The sequence below is a fragment of the Hyaloscypha bicolor genome (assembly GCF_002865645.1).
Source record: "Hyaloscypha bicolor E unplaced genomic scaffold K444scaffold_169, whole genome shotgun sequence".
Lineage (NCBI taxonomy): Eukaryota > Fungi > Ascomycota > Leotiomycetes > Helotiales > Hyaloscyphaceae > Hyaloscypha > Hyaloscypha bicolor.
In genome coordinates, this window is record NW_020194671.1 from 16616 (window position 1) to 34266 (window position 17651).

At 45.3% G+C, this 17651-nt stretch overlaps 5 protein-coding genes across 5 annotated transcripts; 3 read left to right on the forward strand and 2 right to left on the reverse strand.

Annotated features, from left to right (window-relative positions):
* Positions 1-467: 467 nt before the first annotated feature.
* K444DRAFT_543107 (triacylglycerol lipase-like protein) lies at positions 468-2249 on the forward strand (the record flags this gene model as incomplete). Its single annotated transcript, XM_024875940.1, has 5 exons — positions 468-701; positions 752-1099; positions 1145-1551; positions 1599-1871; positions 1922-2249. 5 exons carry the CDS (start codon positions 468-470, stop codon positions 2247-2249), a joined length of 1590 nt encoding a protein of 529 aa, XP_024729498.1.
* A 2817-nt stretch (positions 2250-5066) lies between these two features.
* K444DRAFT_543121 (Dbl homology domain-containing protein) lies at positions 5067-7432 on the reverse strand (the record flags this gene model as incomplete). The annotated part of the gene is made up of 4 exons (XM_024875941.1): positions 5067-5336; positions 5429-5977; positions 6035-6215; positions 6306-7432. The coding sequence occupies 4 exons, from the start codon at positions 7430-7432 to the stop codon at positions 5067-5069; spliced, it is 2127 nt and encodes a 708-aa protein (XP_024729499.1).
* A 6363-nt stretch (positions 7433-13795) lies between these two features.
* K444DRAFT_202224 (uncharacterized protein) lies at positions 13796-15142 on the reverse strand. Its single transcript, XM_024871007.1, has 3 exons — positions 14929-15142; positions 14683-14880; positions 13796-14623 (listed from the first exon to the last, which is right to left on the reverse strand). Exons 2-3 carry the CDS (start codon positions 14722-14724, stop codon positions 13856-13858), a joined length of 810 nt encoding a protein of 269 aa, XP_024729500.1. The 5' UTR covers positions 14725-14880; positions 14929-15142; the 3' UTR covers positions 13796-13855.
* On the forward strand, positions 14681-15368 carry K444DRAFT_202186 (uncharacterized protein). Its single transcript, XM_024871006.1, has one exon. It carries the CDS (start codon positions 14723-14725, stop codon positions 15221-15223), a length of 501 nt encoding a protein of 166 aa, XP_024729501.1. The 5' UTR covers positions 14681-14722; the 3' UTR covers positions 15224-15368.
* Positions 15369-16296: 928 nt separating this feature from the next.
* On the forward strand, positions 16297-17632 carry K444DRAFT_619856 (uncharacterized protein). Its single transcript, XM_024881591.1, has 3 exons — positions 16297-16547; positions 16599-16776; positions 16833-17632. Exons 1-3 carry the CDS (start codon positions 16505-16507, stop codon positions 17374-17376), a joined length of 765 nt encoding a protein of 254 aa, XP_024729502.1. The 5' UTR covers positions 16297-16504; the 3' UTR covers positions 17377-17632.
* Positions 17633-17651: the final 19 nt, after the last annotated feature.

Genomic DNA, 17651 nt, shown 5'->3' on the forward strand with positions numbered 1-17651 from the left:
TGATTATCTAAGGCGCCGTCAAACCTCGGCGGGTTCCAAAACAACTTTGCAAATCTTCGCAGCATCTAATTACACAGGGATCTGGATTTGAAGGTGTCGTACAATTCAGAAGTAGAGCTAACTTTCCCAACGATAGGACGATTCTTCTACGACATCTAGACAAATCGAAGTTGTACTTGTCGAAGAATATGCAGAGCACCTCGAACCGCAGCCTGTCAGGGATGACCCGGTATGGCTTGGCAAGGCTGATCTCCACCTTCCTCATTGTACGCCACCAAACGTTGTAGGCACTTGGTCGCTGAACTGCGGAAGCTCGCCAACTGGATTGTCACGTACCCGCCGGCTGAATATATAGAATGGCACTCAAAATGGCAGCTATTCTGCCCTCTACCTGGCAGAAGTTGACTCTTTTCAAAGGTCGACATCCCGTCCTCTTTTGGGCTTGCTTCACAATAATCTTAATCCTAATGTTTGTGCCTGCTATTGTTCTGGGACTATTCTTCCGACTTGAAAAGAGGACGGGTGCTGGTAATGTTACCTTGACTGTCGATTTGGGATACTCCAAGTACCAGGGAGCATACGCGGCCAACGGCGTCAGTCAATGGTTCGGGATTAGATATGCTGCCCCTCCAGTTGGGGACCTCCGTTTCAGGGCTGCGGCCGACCCTCTTGTGAATGACACTGTTCAAATTGCTGATACTGTATGTTGTCCTACCTTGGTCAGAAAATGCTCACTACTGACCAAACTCAGCATGGACCATCATGTCACTTCTCCCCCTCAGCGAGTTCCAATCCAAATCATTCCGAAGATTGCCTTTTTCTCGATGTTTACGCACCTACCCAAAATATGACAGCGATACTTCATCCTGTTTTCGTTTACTTCCAAGGTGGCGGATTCAACTCGCTCTCCAACCAGAATTTGGATGGCAACAGTCTGATCAGTGCCGGAGACCACGACATTGTCATTGTTACTTTCAACTATCGTGTTGGGGTCCAGGGTTTTCTTACTAGCCAGGAAGTCAAAGCAAATGGCGATCTCAATGTTGGATTGTTGGATCAAAGAAAGGTTCTCGAATGGATTCAACAATACATACACTTGGTACGTTCCTCCGAACTCTTCTGCTAGATTACTAACAGGGTATAGTTTGGAGGTAATCCAAAGCATGTGACCATCGGCGGGGACTCAGCTGGCGGTGCCTCCGTGGATCTTCACCTCTCAGCATACGGTGGACGAGATGATGGTCTTTTCCACGCAGCAGCAGCCGAGAGTCAATCTTTCGGAGCTCTATTAACAGTCAACGAGGCCCAATACCAATACGATGGACTTGTCCAACGTGTTGGGTGCAGCAACGACACGGATACTTTGCAATGCTTGCGGAATACGGACATTGCTGTCATTTCCAAGAATAACATCAACATTCCCACGCCCGGAGGTGCGGGCGGGAACCCGATTTTCATGTGGTCGCCTGTCATTGACGAGACCTTCATTGTGGATTATACCTACAACCTTTACTCCCAAGGGAAATTTGTCAAGGTTCCCTCCATCTTTGGGTATGTTATTTGCTTTCTATCACATGCCAATACCTGACAGTGAGCAGTGATGACACAAATGAAGGCACAATCTGGACCCCAAGTAGCCTCAATTCAAGCACAGCCATGGACAACTTTCTGAAAAATCAATTTGTCAACCTCACCCAAACCGATCTCGAGCAAATCAACTCATATTACCCCGCCGTCCAGCAATTTCCGGGGAAAGGAGCTTTCTGGCGAGCAGCTGCAAATGCGTATGGTGAGATGCGTTATACATGTCCCGGCATCTACATCAGCACCACGATTAGCACGCATGGTCAGCCCGCCAGTTATAACTACCGGTATGTGCAATTTCACCAGTGTGCCTTCAAGATTACTGACATCAGCAAAGCTGGGACGTGCTCTCCACGCGAAACGCTCAGAACGGCCTAGGCGTCCCCCACGTCTCCGAACTCTCCTCCATCTGGGGCTCCTCCGACCCACCAGGCGACGCGCTCATACCCACAATCCAGGCGTACTGGACCTCCTTCATCCGCACCAAGAATCCGAATACCTACAAACTGAAGTCCGCCCCGGAGTGGGCGAAGTTTGACGCCACAGGCATGGAGAGGATACACATCCCGAATGATCCGACAAATGTTACTATAGAGACTGTTCCGGGGGATCAGCGAGCTAGATGTGCGTTCCTCAATAGCATAGGTGCTAGCATAAATCAATAGATACCGGGTTCTAGTCACATGATAATCTAACGACATCCTACTTTGAAACTCAAAACTGCATGATATCCGTTTATGTGTTTGCGAAGTGGTTATTTCTGGATACCCATGTCTTATCTACGCCTTTGCCATGCTTTGCTGCTGGTTGAGATCTCCCTCACTTGGGCTCGGTTGGAACACCCCACCCGTTTCTTTACTTTCGTCCCCTATTGTGTAATCAGCTTTATCTTTATTCTCCCTCAGCTCCCCACCCTCCTCTTACCATCAATAAACTTCCTAGTCCCCATCCTCGCGGGCTCAGTTCCCCACCATACCGCACTCGTCCCAAGCCCACACACATACCTCGCAAAGAAACGACTCTCGGTCTCTTTCCGAGGCTGCATAGGCTGTTAAAACAATCCACAGTAGTATGTCTCCCAGTGTAGCGAGTCCATACCGCGTCATTTGTGGTATATTCGAGGCATTGAGGTAGTGATCTGGCTGCTGTATGATTGCAGATGGAATTGAAGGGTAGGGAAACCAGTGGTGGTGGTGAAAATATTGCGGCGTAGGTAATTGCCGTGTTGTGGATGGTCCTTGAGAGGGTATTCGAGAACGGAATGGTTTCTGGGAGAGGATATGAGGTGAGCGTATCCTTTGGTCAGTTCCCGCATTTGCTGTAAACCGTTCATGTGGAATGTCAACTCGTGGACATTCCCTCTAGAGACCCACTTAATAATCAGATAATCAGGACGTGTTTCACAAAGCCCCCAAGATATCGGTGATCCCTGTTCACTCAACTCTAGCCTATCACGCAGAGGATAGCCCTAATAGTAGTTTCAGTTGTTGCAGTATAGCTGTGCGAAAAATCCCTATTAAACTCATTTATCTAATGGCCCCCCCTTTAATCCGGAAGTAAATCCGAGCTAGTAAAATCATTTTGTTTTTTTTATTATTTAATCTTTATAATAATTTACTTATATATGATTTTTTTTCAACTTTTAATGGTTTTAATAAAAGAAGATATTTTATGTTATTAATAAAATTTAATAATAATAATAAAATTAATTTTATTAAAATTAATAATGAAATTAGTAATGAAATTAATAAAAATTCTATAAATTTATTTTCTATATAATAGTTATATTAAAACGAGTTTTATTTTAAAACATAAAATAAATTAATTAATTAATAGTTCTAAATATAATTATAATTAAAAATTAAAAGTTTAATAATATTATTTCAAAATTAATATAATAAATAGTATTTATAATATGGGATAATAAATATGCGAGTGAAATATAAATGAAATAAATATTAATTAGTTTATTATAAAGAAAGAAGAAGAGTAAAGTAATATATATATTTAAACTAAATGCTTCGGGCGTTACATGACCGCGCCAAGTAACCTCCCCACTATTCTAATACCTTACGATTTTGGCATTGATACCGGAAATTAGGTATTATTACCAAGCCTGGACCATACAGCGAGGAATCCTATTCAACGTAAATTGGGTCTTTGACACTGCCTTGAATAGAGAACCCCTCCAAACTCGCCGCGGTATGGAGATACACACACGTTTTATAAGGGATCTTTGCAAGAGGAGTGACAACGAATATATTGGACGATAACCAAGATGTTGAGGCCCATATCTCGACTGACTGTCAGATGATCAAAACCACACATGTATTGTCGTCAGTATATGTTCAATTAGGTTGTCGAGCTTTCCATCTTTACCCAGGAATGGTATAACATCCAAAATAATCTCCAAAGGTTGTCATCCTAATAGCTCTGTTTTTGAAACCGAGAAGTATCAAAATTTTGACTTCCAGGTAAAGTGACCAAGTAATCGCGGACCAGAAATGTAAGTTAACGACTAGATTTGTTCTCTCTAAGTCTCTTTGACGTTGCAATCAAGACGCGGCGAGGTCGTTCTGGCATTCCGGCGAGCCGTCAGATATCAGGTTAGCTGAACTCCCTCTCGGTTCTCAATTGTACCGGAAGATGGCAGTACAATGGCCGGAACACGCTTCGAGCTTGAGACGTGGGATGTGGTGCAGGCAATAGCCGGATCGAATGGGAAAAGACCGGGAAGGACCTCATTCATGGGTGCTCCGTCACCATCTTGTGCTGTCTCCGAAGGCAATATTCCAGGCTAAGATAGCACGAAAGGGTTGTTAATTCAAGAATCGAAACTGTCCTTACTTTTAGCATGAGAAGCAGATCCAATATAATAGGGAGGATTCGCTACAACCAGTTGCCTTCATGTGTGTTATCGGGGATGGTGGACATCTTCATAAGGAATCTGGGAGGAGGAGGAGCAACGTCCGTTTCCCCGTCATCCATATCCTCTGCATCTGCGTCAGCCGCGTAAGGATTTGTTATCGGCTCCTGCATCATGCATGCATCGTTTTCAGCGGTGCTTGGGCTTCCTGCACGAGCTATGGCATTCCTATCTTTCACTCCTTGAAGTTCTTGATACCACGTCTTCATTTTGCTCTCAGTTGGGAACTTCATGATGATGTTGTAAACATCGGAATCTTCTTTCCACCATATTTGGCAAGTGTATGATCCTGAAAATGGTCAGCTGGCGGGTTCTCGCGGCTTGGATATGTCGAGACGCACCCGACTTAGCAGCGTATATAATACTAGTGATAATTCTGGCCACGATTCTTCCTTTTATTTGTGTAATAGTTCTGGCATCCGGTTCCGTATTCTTGGCCCATCTAAAAGTAGACCTCCGGGGTCGCGAAGTGTCCACAAAAAACATGAGGATTCTTTCATAGAGATAGGCTCGATACTTTGAATGGCGTTAACGTTTAACAGATCGTGACTTCTGGCTATTTGCTGGGCTTTGCACATACTGTTTCTGCAGTGCCGTATGTACCGGTCACGACACTCACGAAACCGAACTGCAAGAGGTCGCCAAATTCCTTAACGTTGTAACCCTTCCAATCTTTGACTCGCGCTACCAAATATGCTTGTGCTTCTCGAAGCTCTTGACATTTCATAGCCGCATTAATGTCTCGTAAAGCATTTTGGAGAGCTTCGATACCAGCTGATACATCAAACATCTGGGAGCGAGAAAGCCCTCCCTGTCGGTGAAGCTCCTGGTTGGGTTTAGCAAATTGTTCGTGAAAGATGGAGGTGCAGAGTAAGGGCCATAAAGAAAGAGAGGGAGAGGGAGGAAAAGGGGGCGTACCTGAAGAAATCCGGAGTATTTTGGCAGGCGTTGGGAGGGAAGGAAGAGCAAGCGAAGGGAATCTCTAAGAATGGAGTGTAAGTAGTTATCTTCCATCCCCTGCCGCTCTGATAAAACGGCCCTGATGTGTTCCCTTGCCTCCTTCTCGCCGGTGATGAAGTTGGCGTATAAGGGCGACATGCGGGACCAGTCGTCAAAATGAACAGCCCACATCTGCTGGTCCGAAGGTTTGCGCGCTGTCATCTCCATTCTAAGGAGGAATCGCCTCTGCCCGTCAACTATTGGATCCAACGAGGCAAGAATTGGATGCAGGATATCGTTACGTAAAGCATCCTCCGACTCAATTTTCGTCTTGAGCTCGAGAAGGCCTTCCAGGCTGGAAAGGTAGGATCGGTCATCAACTAGGAATCCCTCAAGTATTGCGTCTCTAGGAGTAAGAGGATTGGTTAGTAATCCCTCTCTTTCCGGATGAATGGTCGCGAGATCGACAGGCTCTATTTCCCCACTATTCGTGAGAATGTCGAGCAGTCGTGTAACAACTCTGACAACCTATATAATGCAATCAGAACCGTAACAACAATAGCGGACAGAAAATATGACTCTCACATTGACAAATCCTGTTGAATTGCTCCCCATCAAGTCACCTATTGAGAAGCACTCATCGGGCTGAAAGCCAAGATCGTGAATGCATGCCTCGATAAACTTATACGTTGCCACTTTTGGCAATTTCTGTGAATCAATGTACCAAAGCTCGGTGAGATAATCGAGATTACCAAGCCCTGGGACTCTCTCTAAAAGCATCAGCAAAGGCACACCTCGTCTGAAAAACGTGATTAGAAGCGACAATGGATCGTGGTCCTCTCCTTCGTCCCTTAACTTTGCAAAAATTTCAGGAAATCCAGGGATTTTAGTCAGCCGCAACTCTACCTCAACACATCCTTGGTACAATGATCTCACGCGAGGAGAGTGTGAGGTTGGAGTGGTGTCTAATACTATCTGTGGTCCCGCTAGTCCGTAGTGCTGTGCATTTTCGATTTCTTCAGGGTATAGGGGCAGTGCGATTGCGGAGATAATTGAAATATCACTAAGACTGAGGCCCGAGAAGATGGACCAGGCGTTTGTGTGTGCGATAGAACTCCGGAAGGAGAAGTCCATGGTATCTCGCTGTGCCCTCCGATAAACCCTGGAGGCCCCAAGATCGTTCTCGAAGTCGAAGTCGGACACCTCCTTGCGGTCTGGGGGTGTCGAGAGCTGCGAGGTGTTGTTGGTTCTGGCAATTGTGCTATCTGTGCTCTTGATATTAGGTTCCTCCCCGATGGAGTTACCTTCACTGATGCCGTGGTAGGTATTGAAAGAACGGCTCTGTCGCTTAGAGATAAGACTGCGAACTTCAAAGGCGTCCTCCAAATTCATCAATCGCCGAGTCAAACAATGGTTACTCTCCAAGAGAGCAGCAACATTCTGAGACAGTTCCTGCTGGTGCTCTGCCGCACGGAGATCGGAATCACTATTGAAGTTAGCCGGGTTATCAAAATGGGATTGACCCTCGATGAAGAATACTTGCCTCTGGAGAATATTTAACATCAAAGAGATGGAGGCTTTGAACCCCTGCAATCTTGTGAAGAACGCCACAAAGACACTCTCCTTCCTCGCCCATTGCAGGCGCGACTGCAGCGGCAGGCGCGGACTGGTCGTCTCGGCAGAAGGGAGCGAGGGCAGAGTTGCTTCCAGCTCGGACAGCAGAAGCACTCCATCTGTGAAAACGGCGATGAGCTGGTCAATTGTGATGAGCGCCGCACGCCTCGCGGGGATAGAGGCAAGATCATTGGTGAGGCTTTCTATCGCAATGAGGATAGTGCGGGTGTATACCACCTCGGAGTGGACTTGGGACACAATCTTTGGCGTGTCCCTTGCGGCTGAGACGTAGGGAGCCAAATAACGGGCCACCAGCGCTGTGGCCTTGAGGAGACCGAGGATTGACGTGTCAATAGTCAAAAGATCCATAGCATATACAGCTTTGGGGAAATGATGCGGAAGGAGAGAGGAGAGGAGAGAAGAAGAGACTACTCCAGCCGCCGACGAGGTTACACAGTTTCAGCCTCGCGATAGCCCAATGTAGTTAGGTTCGAAAACAGCGGTGAGACAGAGCGCTACTCCGATTGGTCCATGACATCTATATGGCGCGATTAGAGGCAAGATTTTGCCTTGTCAAGGCGAAGCTTTTGTTTACGCGAAATGGCTGGCATCCGCTAAACAAGGGGGTCTCGCTTGGCTAACACAATAATATCATAGTAGTCTCTATTGTATCGGCAGCACCATCCAGCAATTGGAAAAAGATGGCTATGAGATTCTGCAGATGTCTCCAAAGAAGTAAGGAGATATCTGCTTGAGGTTGATAAAACCCTGCCCGTTATCAACGGTTCCTCAATTCGAATTAACCATTTCTATTTTAAGGTGGGCTTCACTCTCTTACCTTTCGGCACGCTTCAAATGTTGATCAAATAGGTAAATAGTTTTGTCAATCCTGTGAAAGTTGAAGTCTAATGATCAATCCACAGGTCCACAGCTCAAATATCACCAATGCTTTCGTCTCAGGGATGAAGGAAGACCTCACACTTGTCGGAAATTAATATAATTATATCGTCGTTTCATGGATAGTAGTCTATGTTATTGGACAATGGGTATGCATATCCTCACTTCAGGTCAAGCTAGGCTCGGCACTCACACTGGTTTAACGCAGCCCTCGAACTTCATCCTGACTCCTGTTCCCGGTTATATCTGGATACCTTTCCTTGAAATCGGTTGGACAACTTGGACAGTGTTCACGTTCAATCTCGCAGGTGCAAAGACGTACCACTAAATGCTTGCACTTCGCTTGGTGGTTTGTCTCTTCGAAGCAGGTCACCGGCCAGCTCTTTACTATATCCTTGGCAATTGGTAATCTCACAAGAAACGTGAGCTTGGAAAGCGCAATGGAAGTTTGCAATCAGCGGTGTCAATCGCACTATTCTTCAGTCGACTCTTGCAAGCCCGAATCTACACTTTTCTTAATGGTCACGCGGGTCTTGCTGGTTGGGGATGGCTATTTCGTGAGCTTGCTCTGTACTATCCATGTGGCGATATTCGATAGTTTCTTACTCGGTGCTACAGTCATCAATAGCGTCATTTCTCTCCCAATAGCCATCCTCGCCTATTTCTTCTTGCCTGCACCCCGGATATAGCCAAGCCTAATTGGCTGTTCTCCGAACGTGTAATTAACAAAATCTTCCTACGAACAAAGAGAAGTAACTTACTCTCTTCTTTTTTCATGTAGGAAATCGAACTTACTAAGCAGAGATTTTCAAGAATGGGCCGTGTTCCCGAAGGAAAGCCGTACACGGGCAAGACTGCACTTGGTTATTTCACCAGCTGGAAAACGCTTTTCTTCACACTCATCTTCAGTAAGCTCCGTCTTCCCCTCAGGCATAGGCACTTTCATACCCCACTTGGCCAGGCTGGGAGGGCTGGTGCGTTCTGCATGGTCGCGAAGGAGAAAGTTGTTGGCAAAGCCAAGGTTCTTCTTCGGCGCGAACGTCCGATCGGTGCCTCTCGAACGAGCAGTTCACGGGGTTTGTAAACGTTCCAGTACCTGGCCCGCGGGTGCCAAGGTATTGTCTGGCGGAAGTGCGTCCACATATGCCGCTGCAGCACTGGAGTGAAGACTCGAATAGGACTTCCATGGAGACTAGTTCTGCAAGGGGGATTTCTGAGATCCATTTGGCGAAAACCTACAACATACCGAAGATACCTATCAGCATCCTTCAAACCCTCTGGGAAATCGTTACCCTCTATCCCCTTGTCCGATGAGACATGTCCCGCGGTGAACAGATTTCTGTGTTCGGATATGGAGCTTTTGGTCTAACCGGTGCCCCGTGTGCTATCATGAGCATTGTCAACCTAGCAACTAATCTGGTTCGTTCGGAGTACAGGCTGTGGACCTCGTCCATTGCTATCAGCTGGATTCTTGGTTGGCTGATTGTTGGATCTGTGTCGTTGCGTGTTCGTATTTCAATCATACGAGGAGGCGTTTGGACCTACAGTCGGTCCGATCCAAAAGCGACAAAAAAAAATAAAAACCACCACAATACTAATTGATATAAATCGTATTAATTAAAACTATACTATATACTATAGGAATTAATTCTATGTTCTCAAAATTATAATATCTTTATTATTAAGGAAGTTATAATGCACGTGATTAAGCGAGCAAATATTTTTGCGTTTTATATAGTCGTTTTTTTACTTTGGTTATCACGTGACTGCCCCCCTCAATTAACCGCTCTTCTATAATTATATTAATATCTTAATAACCACAAACCCAATTCAGTGCCCCTTTTATATACTTCCAATAGCTACCTCTGTGAGCCTTCAGAAACGCAAGCGAGCTAATTCGACTCTTGATTCAATTACAGTTCTTACCATAGCTAAAGAAGCTACAATCCAAGCATCTATTAACGAACGGCATGGGAAACCCTCTAATATAGAGGACGATTCTGATAAATCAGATATTAAACAAAACAATGAAGTAAAGCTTGAAGATTCGACTCTCTTTTGGGCTCAGCGAAAGCTTATTATTAGTAGTAATAAGACGATTATTTTAGAGAAGCCTACATTCGCATAGCGAGAGCAAAGACTCACAGAGCAGGCTAGTAAGTTTCTTATCTTATTTTATTATAATATAAGTATACTAATATTATTTCTAGCTTCCAGAGGCTCGTATATTCCCAAATTAATAAAGGAATTAGTAAAGCTATTGAGAACTTAATAAAAACATATATATGATTAGAGGGTAAAAGATGCTCAAGTTATAGAGCAATCTAGTAGGCTTAAGACTCCTATAATTATACTATCTTTTAAATAAAAGAAGCTATAATTCGATATTATTAGGAGATTAATTAATATCCCTAGGGATATGTAATTAAGGGAAGAGCAAAGGCTTAAAGATAAAAACAATGGAATAAACGAGCTACTTTTGGATACCCTTATTAGAAACGCTTGCGGAAATAATAAAGCTCTAGATATACGAATAACTTACTAAGAAGTCCTTAATAATATGGATATTAAGCTAGCTTAAACCAAAGAGCTATATACTCTATATATAATTACTAATTTATACTTACTTTAGTAATATACCTAATAGCTTCTAAAGCTAGGGCAATATTGACTTGAAAGGGTTAATATATTACTCTTAGTAGCTTCTAGTAATTACTGCTTAAATAATAGAAAGATACTAGCTCGGTGAATTAGGGGGCTATTTAATTACTATTAATAGTGGTATGGCATTTCCCAAGAAACTAGGGGTAATAAAAGAGAGGGTGCCTCTTATCTGGATAACAAGAATATTTTTTTAGCCTGCCATACTTGGTTAATTAATTAAGAGTTTGGAATAATATTACTAAACGATTTCCTAAATATTATTAATTAGGAGATTTTACCTCGATTATTATTAATAATAAAAAAGCTTATTGCCTGCAGTATAGCTTACTTATGGCTCCCTAGGCTCGGCTTTTATTACTATAAGACTAAGAAAGGGCTTTATATAGATAGATATAAACGCCCTAATATAATTAAGTATTATTAAGAGATATTTTTACCCTTAATAAAGGAGCTTTTATTATATATAGTTTAATACGAGGAGAATAAAGCTAGTACGTAGTATATAATTTAACCTTTATTTCTAATTAGAGTTTAGGTATATATAATATACTTCTATAATAAGAGCTATTTCTATGGATTTGACTATAAAAAGAGCCTCTGGCTAGTAGATAATTAGCAAAAAATGCCCGGAAAGAGCAAAGGGAGGCTAATTCACGATTCTGAATTTATAGGCCCTAAGGGGCGTATTAGGGTACTAAATAATAAAGGCATTTTTATCCCGGATAATCCTAATTTGGATATCTGTCAAATTATATATCCAGGCTTAAATGGGGACCCCTAGTGGGATATAAAACAGCTACTAGTATAGATTACTAGGACGCTCGATATATTTAAACAGAAGTACCCAAACTATATAGCTATTCTAATATTTGATTAGTCTTCTGTATACGCTTCGCATGGCGAAGGTGCACTAAATGCCTTTAGTATAAATATGGGATTAGGGGGGATTAAAAAGGGTAATATTAAGGCCTATGGAAGGGATACGTACTTTCCACCAGAGTATACGATTCCGGGATTACAGGGTACTATTCAAGTCCTTTAGTAACTTAATTTGAATAGAGAAAGAGAGCCTAAGGGCGTAGAACAGATTCTTATTAAGCGAGGTTATAATATCCCTGGCTTAAGATTTAAGTATCTAAAGGGTACTAAGTATACTGCACCCCTTGAATACCCTCCTGCTATCGAATAAACGTACTATTTAGCTCGTATACTATTGAATTACCAAGACTTCTTTAAAGAGAAGTCCCAAGTTAAAGAGCTTATTACAGATCGGGGATATAAGGCTGTGTTTTTACCGAAGTTCCACTGCGAAATCAACCTAATCGAGATGTACTGGGGGTATAGCAAAACTCGATATTATTAAGTAAAGAAGACTAGCTTCCCAGATGCCAAGATTAAGGTAGTAGAGGCACTTGAAGCTTGTTCGATTAAGACTATACGGAGGTTTTATAACCGTACGTTTTACTAGATAGATGCATATCGGAAGGGATTAAGTATTAAACAAGCTACTTAGTGTATACGGAAGCAAAAACGCCATAGAATAATATCTAAAAAGGTAATGGATAAATGGGATAATATGCAAAAGTAAGGGAAAGAAGGTAGCTAAGTAATAAGTAAGGTTTATAGATTTAGTTCGGCCAAAAATTAGCTTAAAACCTGTATAATTAGGGACCTACTATATATATAATATATATAGTACCAGAAAAAGCTATATTTAGTATTTAGGAAGGCTTACTTGAGCTTATAGGACTTAATTATTATTATTATATTAATAATAAGGCTGGTGAGATGCCGTAATCTCCCCCTGAAGCCCGGGCTCACGTGACCTTAGCGAGCAAATATTTTTGCGTTTTGTATGGGGAAAAATCAAAAAAGTAAAAAGGGTCCGTGTACTTTAAGCCTCGATTATTAATGAACTATAAATTATATTAAAAATCTAATTAATAGGTATTTTTCGCCTGGTTCTATTCTATAATCGTATCACTTAGTATAAATTAATTAGGGTTGTGGTTAAAAAGTTATTATGGGCGTAAAAGAGCGACCGTTTTGTCGCTTTTGGATCGGACCGACTGTATATGAAAAGGTATTCTCGTTCTTCCACTTTGGATTCCAGCTATCGGCGGCTTGGTTGTGGTTGGGCAGATGCTGAAAGCCTTTGGGATTTATACGTCATTGGATTGATAGTTGAGCAGTTGACTTGTTCACATCGAAGGCAAGGGCTGGAGCGAAGGTTAGGGGAATGACAAGTTGCTTTCTGAACAAGAATTGACAGAATCTCGTGCATTAGCCTGAAAATTCTAGATCAAAAGGGAAACAAGTATTGGGTCACAATAGAAACCCCCCCAACGCAAAACGCACAACTAATCTCCTTTCTTCCTCTTAAACTCCCCTGTTCTCATCGCCACACTCACCTCGCTCTCCCGGCCACTTCAATATGACATCCAACTGCATCCTCACCGTTCCCGAGTACACAAGCCCAAGCCCCACGAAGGGGGAGGAGCCGAGGTTCTCACCGAGCTCGGAGCAAATCCCGACGCTAGAGTCCAGCCAACTGCAGGAACATGGGAAGGGAACCCTACCACCCACTGAGGTGGCCTATGAGACGTATTTACCAGAGCTATCTGGAGACGAGAGACAAAGGATCAAGCGGTGTTGGAGAGGGATATAGGTTAACAGACAAACGGGAATATATCTTTCCCACCAGGAGAGAAAGAGAATGAAAGTTTCAGCCAATATATTCCCTTCCAAACTCTTCAAATCCGGTCGCCGTGGTAGCTGTGTATATCTATCCAATCTCACAGAGAGGACTAGATAACAAACTCGACATCAATCAATATAAACACCCCTCGCAAACCTAACCATGCCTTCTCCCCACTCAATCACGGTCCGGCGGTGCGCCACTGGAAAGCCTTGCACGAAGTATTGGCCATCTAGGCCACAGAGCATGCCTGCGTTTCGTAAGTACGTGTCTCGTTATCACTGCTCATCCCGTTATGAAATCGAGGTTATATCTTTCGTCGTGTCGTTGTCATCGTCACTTGGAGCTGTCCGTAGTTCAGATTGGGGCCGCGTCGTCGTAGGTTTTGGTAGTTTCAGGGTTCCCAAGCAGTGAACACAATGGCATTACCTTCTTTCCCGCTCTGCAACTCTTCGCTCCGCTCAACCATGAGCAATAACCTAGTTGTTCTAACCAGTAACTCTATTCCCCGTTAGACTTCTTCCGCCTTCCGCCTAATAAAACAGATGGGGCAACACACCTTCATAAAACAATGTATAGCTAACGTCCCTCTCCTCGCCAGCCCTGAACGGCGGGCCCACAGGTACCGCGTCCCTCTCCACAACCTTCACCCTCAACCCCACGGTTTTCTTAGAATCCGCCCACAATATATCCCCATTCCCACCGCCCTCGCACTTTGCCTGCTCGGCGAGCCAATCTCTCCACACCCTAAGTATCCCTTCACCCACGCTGACGCACGAATGAAAGAGTCCGCGTCGAGGACTACCTTTCACCAAGTTGACGCGCGTGCAGAGTTGGCTGAAGAGCTCGTGGGATTCAAGGAGGATGTCTTGGGATACGAGCTTATCTTCTTTCCCCTTGTTGTCTTCGGGGTCGTTTGAGGGCGAGGGCTGGGGCGCAGCTGGGATTGGAACAACCCAGCCTGCGCCGTCTGCGAGGCCGGTTCGGAATACTGACCGATCTGAAGAGTGCTTTAGGGGGCGGAAGGAGGTGTAGAGATCTGCCAGGTCAGAGAGGGAGGATGAGAGTTGTTCGGGGCTTGAGTTAAGTGGTTTCGTGGAAAGACTCTCGCAAATGGAATATCCCTCGCCTCTATTCGATGTGTGAAAGGCTTCTAGGAGTAGTTGATGACCTTTCAATGCCCCAGTTTCGAATATGCGGTAATGGAGAATGAGGAGGATGAGGTCGTGGATGCGGTGGGAGGTGGTGGTGAGGGGTAGAAGTTGGAGTGCTGGAAAATAGGAAAGGATTGAGATCAGGATCTGCCAATTGGTTTGTAGTTAGCAAATTGGATTTCCTGAGTCTTGAGGGAATAACATACCTCGTTGGGCAGCGAGTCAATTGAGGTGGAAGTAACCACCATGTTGTCAACTTTCTTTCAAATCAATGGAGTAGAGAAAAACAAAGACACAACGCCACCCTTCCCAGACTCTGGGATAGGAAGAAGGTCATATATATATACGAAACGCCTTGGCATAATCAGCCGGTCTTTACTCAGACTCGAAAAACCGAGACAAGCCTGTCGGTCAGCTTGGATCAGTCGACGAGGCTGCGAATTACAACATACCGGGTTTCTTTTTTTGCCTCGCGGCCGAAGTCTCGTTCATTTGGATATACCACTGGTCGAGAACCCGACAAATTGCGACACCAAGAACCGGGGGTGGGTCGTGGCTGACTGTCAGACGGGAAATGGCTTGCGCGGGAGACCGTGTCGCACAATCCGGGATCTCACGCCTTACGGAATCAGCTCGGCGCAGCCTAGACGATGTGGCTTCCTGAATGGGAAAAATGGATTATGCAAGTACAATATAACGAGAGCGACATCGAAGTGGCGAGAGCCGACTCAGGGCCAGAAAGAATGATGAGATGAGATGAGATGAGATGAGATGTCCGGTGCCGCGCCGGCGATGTTGCGATTCTTTCGATAAGGATCCTGCCAAATGCGGCGTCGAACCCCTGCGGCCGTCTTGTCTCCGAATACTGTTCGCGGTCACGTGAATAGGCCCCCCTGTTGGTTGTATTCGTGAATGTGGAGTGATTCGACTATATCCTGGAGGATTTGGAGGAGTTTGCCGATGCAATAACCTATACAAAGCAGATGAGAAAAGCATTAGCATAAGAAGGAAACCCATCTGCTCGACTCTCGCCGTCACTAATCCATCCATCCAAGCCCCCGGAGCTGTTGGATCTCCCGCATAAAATCAAATGCACATGCAAAACAAAACCTTCGAAAATCAGGATCCGTGATGAAAACTTCGTGTTTACACTTCTTACAGCGTCTCAGGCTGCATCTCCGGAGATCGTGGAGACGGAGGGAACTGACAAAAGGTATGTATAAGGGGGAGAGAAACATCAAGGCAAACGCAGATGTCTCAGCAGGTGGCCGCAGGACGCAGCGACAAGCTCTTTCCTTTATAAAACTCCTGTTGTCAACACTTCGAGACCTGTCCAATTCGGAGAGCTGCAGTGAGATCCGGCAACGGTTCAATGAGGAAATGGCGTGGAACAACGGCACGGGGTGACTGGGAGAATGACTCCACAGGGGATAGAGGCTTCCTCCATTAAACAACGAAGCACACTTGAAGGTATAACACTGGAGGGCCAGTGAACGAGGCCGAGTCTCGGGCATTACATACAAAGTGAAGTCAATACGCGCTGGCGTGAGGACGACGTGTTGGCCTGAGGTCTGGCTGGCTGTGACAGGGTGTAAGATCGTGGCGAATGAGGACACTACCGCAAACGGAGACTCCGGATCTCTCAAACGGATGTCTTGCCCCAACACGCTAAAGGTGCAAACCCAAGCCACAAGAGTTTACTGAAACGTTGGAAGATCTTTGTTCGTAGGGAGGAAGAAATGAATCCATTCTAACACCCATGCAAACCTAATGCCCTAGCGGGGTCGATCCTTGGCACGTGACGCGGTTTGTTGACCAACTTCCAATGCTCACCAGACTCAAACCTCCCATGACCAACGCAGGAACCAATCGAACACTCATCGGCCTTCTTTGAAAGAGTTTGGGGTCCCGGCCTATTTCTGTGCTCCCTCATCCCCGTGCGATCTTTCCTCACTCTCGTTCAACATCCAACGTCAAGCTCGCAGTTCCACACATCTACGATTGTATCGCCTCGCGGGTTTGAACAACATGGCAGAGAACAGGGAAACGAAGCATGCAAATGGCACCGCGGGTACCTCTCATAGCGACCTCCTGTGCAACGTAGCTGACAAAAGTTCCGTAGCACCCGGCATCCTTACCGCAAACGCTACCCAAGGACCATGGAGTGTCGACGCCGTTGTAGCGAATATCCCAGGCGGACCACCAGAGACGGACTCCTCGTCCCCAGTGCCATTCTTCCACATGCTGGAGCGTTTAAAGACTACAAAGCGTGAGGGATGGCGACGGTTTGGGATCAAGCAGTACATTTTCCTCCGTTCTCCTCTCCCAATGTTTCTTCTAACTAACTTCCCCACAGCGGCGAATCGATAGCAGACCACATGTACCGCATGTCCCTGATCTGCATGTTTGCTCCCCCATCCCTCTCATCGAAACTCAATATCCCGCATTGCTCGAAGATGGCGCTGGTGCATGATATGGCGGAGGCGCTGGTTGGGGACATCACGCCCGTAGACGGGGTTGCGAAGCACGAGAAGAATCGGCGAGAGAGCACAACCATGGATTACTTCACCAACTCTCTGCTCGGGAAAGTCAACGGTGGCATCACTGGACAGGAGCTCAAGGACATATGGCAGGAGTATGAGGATAGCGAGACGCTGGAGAGCAAGTTTGTGCACGATGTCGATAAGTTGGAGCTCGTGTTGCAGATGGTGGAGTACGAGAGGGTTCACGAACGTGAGCTGGATCTGGGCGAGTTCTCGTGGGTTGCGGGTCGGATTGTGCTTCCGGAGGTGAAGGCGTGGGCCGGGGAGATATTGAAGGAGAGGGAGGCGTTTTGGGGAAGTAAAGAGCACACGAATTTCTATGATGCGACGCAGCCGGATGCGAATCTTTTGGCGTAGAAGTTGGAGTATTACGGAGACAAGGAGAATGACAAGGTTGAGGAGAAGCCGTGAGCCGTGGATGCTCTGTGGTCTTTGGATTCGGTGGTTTTTTTGGGACTGTTGTGACGCTTCACGGTTGCTTGAATAGATACCATGGGCGTTTGCGTTGGCTTGGAGAGATAGATGGTGGCGTTGTCCCTTAGACTGCAACTTGAATTCGAGAACAAGGGATATGTTTCATAATTCCCAACTCCACAAATGTTGCGGTGTTCTGATGCACACACTGTTTTAAA